Raw genomic sequence first — 9,516 nt, 5'->3', positions numbered from 1 at the left:
TGATCACTGGTCAATGTCATGCAACATAGCAAGTTTTTTCCAAATTCCTAATCACCGTTGAATTTCAGTTTTGTAAATCTTGAATGTTGAAAGAAGTTAACTAATTTGCGTCTTTAAATTGAATTGTGATCGCAAAAAAAATGATACAGAGCCACCGTAAAGTGCTTTGATGGGAGAGGCCCCTTTATGGTAGGCCGCGCCATAGTAGGTGTATTGGTGGGAAGATTATGACCAATAGACATGGCGAATGAGGTGTAATCTGCGCATTTCTACAAAAATGTCGAAACAGTTTTCGTAAATGTAAGTGCGCACGGATGTGACGGAGGAGAGGTAGAAGCAGTGACAGAAACACGACTTGCAAACAAAGGAATATATTTCAATGTGGTGTAAATGACCTGCTTTGAAGGACAATAGCCTATATTTACAACATATATACATATCCGTTCGCAACGGCCAATAAAAAACATATTTCACTATTTCACAAGTTGACATTTCACGAAAAAAATATTAAGGTATTGGTTTTTGTAACCAGGATGACGTCAAGTGCCATTCGTTGTGCATCTGGACATAAACGATGAACTATCTACTTACATAACTAAGAGACTTAATACGACTTTATCACCATACTATTTACAAGATCCAAAAAAAAATAGTACATGTTTATAGTACATACAAACACTGTGGTGTAACGGCGAAATAGCGAGTGAGTAAGATCACAAACAATTTTAAAGGTAATTTATACATAACAATGGCTAATAATCTAAATCTAAAAATGTGCTAAATTTGCTACTCGGTCACACGTTTGTATCAAAACGTTTGCTACAGAATGAGGCGATGACGAGTAGCGATGGACTTGTGTTGCTTGCAATTACAGATACGTTTCCGCCATCGTGCAACACGGGCTGAGGTCCTTGTGCATTTCGCCTTCCAAGCTTAGTCCGCTGCTCGTTCTTTTGCTCTACAGTCGGTCTCGATAGACCTTATATATATCGATCTATAATGCTCATTAATTAGTGCGTTGCGTTACCTTGAACGAGTACAAATCCATGTTATTATTCTTTTCGGCTGTAGTTACTTCATTAAATGTTCATTTATGTACATTTAATTAATTTCATATTTCGATCTTCTTACTTCAAAATTGGAGAACCTACTGGATGACTTTCTAAATTTAAATTTGCGTATCATTATTATAACTTATTCATTCGTTATTTTAATTGACTGATATTTATTTTTGCTATCTGCTTTTTCAGCTTCCAATTAGTCGGGCAAAATACACAAATTAGTTAACCAGATTGTCATAAATACACACGGCTGTTTATGACGATATGAGTTAACTAATTTGTGTTGTACTTACTAGAAACCGAAAGTCGTGGATAATCCACCATTATAGTTATCTTAGTTATATGAATTATTTTTCAATTTAGACATGAACTTAGCGATCACATAGTGCACTAAGCACACAGAATTTCTAAAATGCACAACTTTGTGGTTTGACTTTTTGTGGCTGGAGGAAGCGTGCACAATTGTTACTAGCGGTGGCAGTAGTCGCCGGTAGCTAGCTGCGGCTTCCGGCGGTAGCAGCGATGTCGCTGTGGCACGGCATGCGCGGCGCTCAGGTATGCAGGTCATTGTCGAGGTCAAGCCTGCGCCGCACCCACTCCAGCATGCTCTCCTGTAACGCAAGTAGTTGTCACACACCGCGACTCTCGCGCAATTCAAATTGTGGTGGTCTAGAAGGAGTCAACAAAGTATCATCGAAGGGCATCAAGTGGGTCAGCATCGGTGTCTCGGAACTGGAACTTTTTCTGATTCTCGTTTGAAACGAGCAAACGTTGGCTACGGACTAGGTACGACATTCAGTCCAATGTCTGCAGTAGGTTATGTTATTAACCTATGTGTTATTAAAATTAGTATAAATTGTGTTACTTTCATGACCCATGGTAAAAAACACAAAGTGACTTGTTAGTAAATGACTCAGACAAAGCAAACTACTCACAGCCCCGTGTCGGTCGACCGCGCCGCCGTCGGGATGGATAGGAGATGAAAAGGATTCGAGATCCACTTCCGCGAGCCCGCATCGCTAGCGTTCCGAAGAACTACTTTCTATGATATTGCGCACGCGCTTTGGGTGCCGCAACGCGTCACAAGTCGCGAATAGCCGCGATTTCTCTCACGAAAAATGTCGGTCGCCAAACGGCACATCGGCATACATTGTTTTTACCTGACCGTGGGTATCTATCGTTACTCAACCACATTTATTGGAGAAGAATGATTTTATAATAGTAAATCTTTCTGATTCTGACTCTTACAGTCTTTGAAAAGTTAAAACAAAAGAGAGTAGATATTTACAAAAACCTTAACATTGACGTCCATAGCGACGGAGCCGCTTCGGATTCGGAAACCGGTGAGATCACACAAGGTATTTAGTTAATAGGAGGGAAGCAGTAAGAGGAGCGTGGCTTCGCAGTCTCAGTCGCGGTGGCGTGCGACGTGCGCATTTTCGGCATAGTCGTCGTAATCGCGCGCCTCGGGCTCCTCTTCGCCGTCGCGCGTGTCGTACTCCTCTCCCGGGTCCTCCTCCTCCGATTCTACCCCTCCCCCCAGCACCCCCGCGTTGGCTCCCCCCGCGGCCGCACTCGCCGCCTCTCGCGCCGAGTCCTGCCACACACATGCATGCTACCGTCCACTACCACTACACACACCGAACTTCTCCGTCTGCTCAGTCGGCACTGTGCTCGCTGAGGCATGCCTGCGCGCTTTGACATCATTAGAAATACGCGATCTATCAATGTCGCAATGTTGTTCTGCCGAGCATTGTACCGACTGTGACTGTTTTTAATGCACGACAATTAATCTACGAAATAAATTATTACATAAGCGATTGACGAATTTATTACAAAATTTAAAATAGAGACAGAGATAACAACCCAGTTAATTAATTGACAAGAATTCTTACACTTTACAAGGAGAATCACAGAACAATAAATACAGTAGAAGTGCTTATAAGTCGTCTCAAAATAAGAGGCATCTTTTGATACAAACTTGTCATCGCTACATGAATAGGGATGTGAACTAAACATATCGGTAATCATATTCGTAACCTTTATTTTTTCTCTGCAAAGTTTACACTGTACCACAATATTTGCAGAGACTGGTGTGTGAACTAGGTTGATCCTGTATTTCAGGTCGCCAGGTCTGTACCTCCGTAAAAGTCAATAACGTTGTACAAATACAAATATCCTTTATTGCCACAACGACACTTTTTGACATAAATAAATTATACATATAAGTATAAGCAAAATAATTAAAAGAAAAATTTTAAATAAAGACTGAGTTACTTAAATAATTATGTTAAAATTATGCAGTACAAAAGATGTGCAATTGCACGCGCGCGCGCTCACTCTATCCAAAAAACTCAATTTTTTTTAAAGTGAATTTGAATTGACTCGCTGAAATTCGGCGATTAATTGTTTTATAAACACTATTATTTAAAAAAAATATATTGAAAACGTAACTATTTTTAGGACGTTTCGGACTAATTGAAAATTGTATTTTATTTTGGTATTGGGGCGAAAACAATACCTACTTGAAATAAATGTTCTATCATTATTTAGTTGCTTGTTAACTGTTTCGTTCGTTGCATTAAAAGTTAAATACTATCGCCTTCCTTAGCTGTCTATTTAGGCCTCTTACATTGTGACGACTACAGTTTGCATGTCACGTGTGCCAACAGTTCGCGTAAGTTTCGTAAATATGAGCTTTGTCCGCCATTTCCGTTTTGTACCTACGTTATGGTTGCGTCAATTATCTCGCTGAAAATCTCTTAAATCGTAGAAAAATACCATAATTCGCTACTTTGGAGCGCAAAAATGATATTCGCACTTGTAATATTATCTATGGTGGCGTTCAGTATGATCATTAAATTTTATTTTTATTTAATGTATTAAAATTATGTTCAATTTTCTGTTTATTATTTTTTTGGTTACAAGAAACGAAAGCAAACCTTATATCGCTGCAATATGGTCGCCTGTTTTATGGAGAACTAAATAATATCTCGAATTTGTCGTTGTTCAGCTACTAACCGCTAGATGGCAGCATATTGAAATTTCAATATGAAGTCAAACGTCGTAATTTGCAATATTAGGTATTGATGATATTGAGCTTCTAACGATGTGCCAACAAGGTAAAGTTTAAAATTAACAATCTAACATTTTTCTTTCTTTTAAATTTTGAAACTACGACCAATCCTTACCATGATTTCACAGTGTGTCAAATTATGAATGTGTGAGTGTTGGCGACAGCGGTTCTGATAGTAATCGAGGCTTAAAGCACTTCCATTGTTTTTGTCTTTCGTGAGGAGTGTAGTTATTACAGTTTCTTCGATTGCTTCTGTGTCAATGAAAAAATCATTAGTATACTTTATTAGCCACGTGTTATGGTTTTGTTAGTGAACACTAAAACCCACTTACACAATCCAAATCCAATCCAATCACCAGTTCTTGCAAAGCATTGGAAAGTAAGCAATATTTGTACACAAACGCCGGCTGTAGTGTAGGCAACTGACCTTGGTGGGTCGCCAGCCGCAGCCTGGCAGCGGCAGCCCGTCGGGGCCGAGCGGGCAGGGCGCGTCCAGTCCCGGCACGCCCTGCTCGCCCTTGTCGCCCTTGTCGCCCTTGCGGCCGCGCTTGCCCGCCGGGCCCTGCGACATACGTCCGATTCTTAGATATCCATCTGCGACTGCAACTATAGATTTCACACTGTTCTGCGGATTTTTTTGTCATTACACGTAAATAATGTAACTTTAACCGATAGTTGGATTTCCTGATGTAAGTCTATATGTACATGTATCTTGTTCAGAACGAGGTCATTTGTTAGTAAAGAAGCAGCATGCTGGCCATAACACGGTTTGATGTGGGAAAAAATGCCAAGCGTTATGAGAGCATGCCGTGAGTGGGTGCACATTATGTCGAATGTTGTTCGAAGCAGCAATTCACGAAGTTGGATAACTCATGCAAATTGATTTGTTATTAAGAATGTCGTCTGGTCTCCCACTTACGGGTTCTCCTTTGTAGCCTTTGTCGCCCTTGGGGCCCTGCCGACAACAGTTCTCGTTACTACTGTGCTTACCAAATCACAAGTATTGTGGCAAAAATCAGGGCAATACTTACCTCCTGTCCAGGTATGCCGTCCGTTCCCTGGAATTAGTCCAAACTGGGTTAGTATCCGATCAGTGAGTGCATAAAGGCATTAGTGGTGAAAAGAGTAACGTACGGGCAGTCCGGGGTCGCCTCTCTCGCCCTTGGAGCCGGGCTCGCCCTGCGCGCCCTGCGGCAATCACACAGTGCTTAGCTACACTGTTACATCCGAGTGCAATGCTTTAGACATACGCATAATCCTAGATAAACATAGCCGCCTGTTTGGCTAATGTTGACGGACCAAACGATTAATCTCCAGAACAAAAAAATGTCAAAAATGTGCTAGAAATATTTTCCTGAACAAAGTGATCAAGAGAAACAAATGGGCCTTCAATCGTGGGCTATGCAATGTAGTATGCGCGTGGAACGAATGTTCTGTCCGAGAGTGGGATGGAAAGCAAAGCGGATGGTGCAGGTGAGGCTCGGAGGAGGCGCCGGCGCCGTCTCACTCACCTTCATGCCGTCGAGTCCAGGCGGGCCCTGCGGAACAACGCAACGTTACTAGAACAAGATGTTGGACACAAATTTCTGTCGTTTTATATAAAAAAATGTCGATTTCTTTGATTAAAAATTTAAAATCGTTTAAGCGTTTTCGTGTTAAGAAGAACTTTTGATTTCTATTTTACATGCTTTCGGTAAAAAAATAAAATAATAAACAATTCTTATTTGTTTTCAAATGTCAACTATATCAGCGTTTCGAAATCAGGAAAAGTTTCTTAGAACGTAATTTCAATTAGCTATTAACGCTTCACCTTACACGTATATATGTACAGTATGCATTTGTAGAGGCTTGTAGCGCACCACGGAGAGAGGCATGCGAAGAGAGGTGGGCGGCATGCGGCGCGCGCGCAGGGCCGCGGCAGCCCGGAGATTACGTCGACGGAGTCGAGAGGTGAAAACGCGAAAGGAGTAGATAAAAGAAAAACAGTTGTGCATAGCATGCAAGAATTTATTTTTCAAAATAATTTGTAAACAACAATATGCTCTCGCGGCGTAAGTATGGTACAAATGACAACTTTTGACTTCATAAAAAAACTAAATCTTAACAATATTCTTAGAGTAATACGATACAGCAGTAGAGAGACTGGAGGAAATATTTATAATTAGCTTATCCTAGCTTAGAGCGAAGCGGCACACGGGCCGAGTCGCGTGCGCGTGCGCGGGCCCTCGCCCCGACGCTTACGCGACACGTTTGTACATTTCACCTTCCGACACGGAACTCGTTCCAGAATGTTAAAATACGGTTCGTCGCGGTCCAGCAGCGACCGCTCGAATAATTCGCAGTTTCTGTGGCGTCTCGTCAGTCGCGACGAGTGGGTGTATTTTAACATCCGGAAACTTTCTTTCCTAGAACCTAACAGCTTAAATAGTTTACAAATCTATGTACAACACTGTAATACACAGGCCTGGCCGGCACCGTGGCCGTGGGCACGATAAGACGAGTCAACATTGAGAGACGGCGCGTGCGCAGCCGCCTCGGACGGGAGTCGCGGGCCGCGCAGTGAGCGGGCGCGGGCCCTGCGGCGCGCACCGTCACTGCGCATTACGTTACAGTACGAATATCTTAGCACTTTTACACACCTAGTCATTTATACACACATATAAGATAGGATTTATTACATGCATAGAGTGCCAAAGAGCCATTTCGAAGGGAGTTTCATATTATAACTGCAACGAAGGTTTTCTAACACGATTGAACCAGGAAGATATGAGTAGTAGACAAATTTACAAATTGCTATGCTTATCGGAGGGATGCCCTAACTAACTTAATATTTAATCTCACATTTACAAATATATCACATAGTAACTCATCGCGCGACGGCTGGCCGCCGCTGAGGCGACCCTCGGCTCGCGGAACGCCGCGTCACATTTTTATTCAAATATACAGAAAGATTAAAAATAGCTCTTTTGGTCGAATCATACACTATTTACACGGTTCTACTCTAGCGAGCACTTCTGCGAGGCGAAAAATTATAAAGGAGATCAAAAAGTAAAGAAAGAGGTCGCAATCGGCAATGAGCGCGTATCGCGAGTGCAATATAACGAAGTCCGGGAAGAGATTTGCGACTATCAATTACAAAAGTGGCTCGGGACGGGAGTCTGCGCCTACGTAATTAAGATGCACTCAAAAAATATTACCTTTGTACAAATCTGTAACACTTACTGGCGAAATTGTGGCATCGGTAACCTTACGACTGGGTTAGAGAGGCCGTACATACAAATATTACACTTTACGAGGCACCGCGTCGTCGTCGTGTCGTGGTCGCCGCGGCGCACGGCGCAGGCGCGGCGCTCACTACGTGAACGCGAAGTCCGGCGGCCAGCGGTTCTCCTGCGCCCCACACCCCGCATGCGTTAGTAACCACACACCGGCAGCCGCGGCAGCCGAGCCCTCGACATCTCCCGATCGACGGAACAACGTGGCAAAGAGCTCTAGGCTTCAATCGGAGTATGTCAAACGCCACGGCAATGCGAACTCTCGTTCGTTTCTAGCATTAATGGCACAAGTTAGCGTGCGAGGTTAGCGGGTGGAGACGAGTCGAGGGGCGGGGGCGGAGTGCTCACCCTGGGGCCGGCGTCGCCCGGCCGCCCCGAGGCGCCCACCACGCCCGGCTCGCCCGGCAGCCCCACGGGGCCCTGCAACAGGCGTCCTCGTCAGCTCGGCCCCCCCCCCGGCCGCGGCGGGCCGCGCCATACTCACCGGCAGCCCCATCGGACCGGCGTCTCCTTTTTCCCCTCTGTCTCCCTACAATAAAAAGAAAACGTCATCGTCGGCCGGTTACGCATCCGTCTGCTGTGCGCGGGCTACTTCTAAGCAGTCAGTGTAATAATAATAGACTGGACCGTAGTCTGCCGTGTTTCCGGAGAGGGTGAACCTTCTGCGACAAGCGGGTTTCATCGCGATGTGTCCCTTCACCGCTACCGAGAGGAGGGAAGTTGCTACTAAACGTTCACAGACGTGGGTGTATAACCACAAATCAAAGTCCTAGACACGTGCCGTCGCAGGGTTCGCACTGTATTCTCTCGGCTCTCAGTTGAGAAGCAGTCGTTCTCGCATTAGGCCCACCGCACTCAACAAAAATTATAATAGAAAATGAAACTATTTTTTCGGATTTAAATCGCGTATATTTGTTTTTTCAAAGAAACCGACATTTCGGGCCCTTTACAGATCCCGTCGTCACGGTTGATTGAGGTGGTACAGTCTTCAACAAGTTATGTCTAATATTAATGCAAACCACCCTATTTCTTCACTATAGTTACAATAGTTATTAATTAAATACCTTATTTTTACAATTACAAATTACATTCGAGCAGTACAAATAAAATTTGACGACGTTAGCTATCTAAGAAGATGTCCAAAAAATTATTGACGCGATAAACGATATCATGTACGCAGTAGGTCCTTTATTGGCTTTATTTAACTATGAGTAGGGATCGGAATAGGTAGAGTTTTTTTACCTACACTTCGCGGAACACACAGAAATGGAGGCTGCCTTACGACAATATTTTTTAGGTCCTGGATCTGTTCGGGATTCAGGAAATCACACACAGTGGGCCGGATCAGCGATATTTCGGAGATTGGATTTTTTTTTTATTTAAAGTTCTTAAGTGATTTCCCGAATCCTAGTAAAACAAGTCTGCAGTCTGCGAGCATGTCATGGATGTGTAGGTTTATTCAATGAAGTTTGACAAACCCCAGATCCTTGCAAAAGAAGTCCGTTATCTACCCAGGATGCTGCGAGAGGCCATTGAAATTAAAAAACATCCTAATTTCAACAGGGAAGATGGTTTCCCCGTATCACCAGTTTGGGATCCAGTATTTCCTCTGATGAAAAATCCCAATCAGACATAAGACTGCAGTACTAATTAATATGTTTTAGTTTATTCTAATTCCTATTATTAAATAATAATAAATTGAACTTAATAAAAATTCACTCAATAAAATAATTTAAAACTTAATGTAGCGTAAATTGGTAAAAATTGGTAATTGTAAAAATAAGGTATTTAATTAATAACTATTGTAACTATAGTGAAAAAATAGGGTGGTTTGCATTAGTATTAGGCCATAACTGGTTGAAGACTGTACCACCTCAGTCAATCGTGACCATGGGACCTGTTAAGGGCCCGAAACGTCGGTTTGTTTGAAAAAACAAATATACGCGATTTCAATCCGGATTATACTCGCGCCTCGTCCTCGAGATTAGTAATTGAAGATCATGTAGTACTTGTAGTAACGCATAGGTACCACCACTCTGCACATAGTTAGGAGTTTTTGTTATATATATATATATATATATATATATATATATATATATATATA

General features: G+C 42.7%; 1 protein-coding gene across 1 annotated transcript in view; it reads right to left on the bottom strand.

Annotated features, from left to right (window-relative positions):
- Positions 1–289: 289 nt before the first annotated feature.
- Positions 290–9,516, bottom strand: part of LOC113240414 (collagen alpha chain CG42342) — a 206,728-nt gene continuing 197,501 nt past the window's right edge. Inside the window, exons 16-24 of the mRNA XM_026477704.1 lie at positions 7,897–7,941; positions 7,761–7,832; positions 5,649–5,675; positions 5,272–5,325; positions 5,169–5,195; positions 5,057–5,092; positions 4,565–4,699; positions 1,997–2,658; positions 290–1,672 (exon numbers count right to left, since the gene is read on the bottom strand). Coding sequence (XP_026333489.1) covers positions 2,470–2,658; positions 4,565–4,699; positions 5,057–5,092; positions 5,169–5,195; positions 5,272–5,325; positions 5,649–5,675; positions 7,761–7,832; positions 7,897–7,941 — 585 coding nt within the window. The 3' untranslated portion in view covers positions 290–1,672; positions 1,997–2,469. The remainder of the gene's footprint in view (positions 1,673–1,996; positions 2,659–4,564; positions 4,700–5,056; positions 5,093–5,168; positions 5,196–5,271; positions 5,326–5,648; positions 5,676–7,760; positions 7,833–7,896; positions 7,942–9,516) is intronic.

Source organism: Hyposmocoma kahamanoa, unplaced genomic scaffold (genome assembly GCF_003589595.1).
Source record: "Hyposmocoma kahamanoa isolate Upper Pololo Valley unplaced genomic scaffold, ASM358959v1 138, whole genome shotgun sequence".
In the NCBI taxonomy this organism is placed as follows: domain Eukaryota; kingdom Metazoa; phylum Arthropoda; class Insecta; order Lepidoptera; family Cosmopterigidae; genus Hyposmocoma; species Hyposmocoma kahamanoa.
This window is presented reverse-complemented; position numbering and strand designations above follow the sequence as displayed.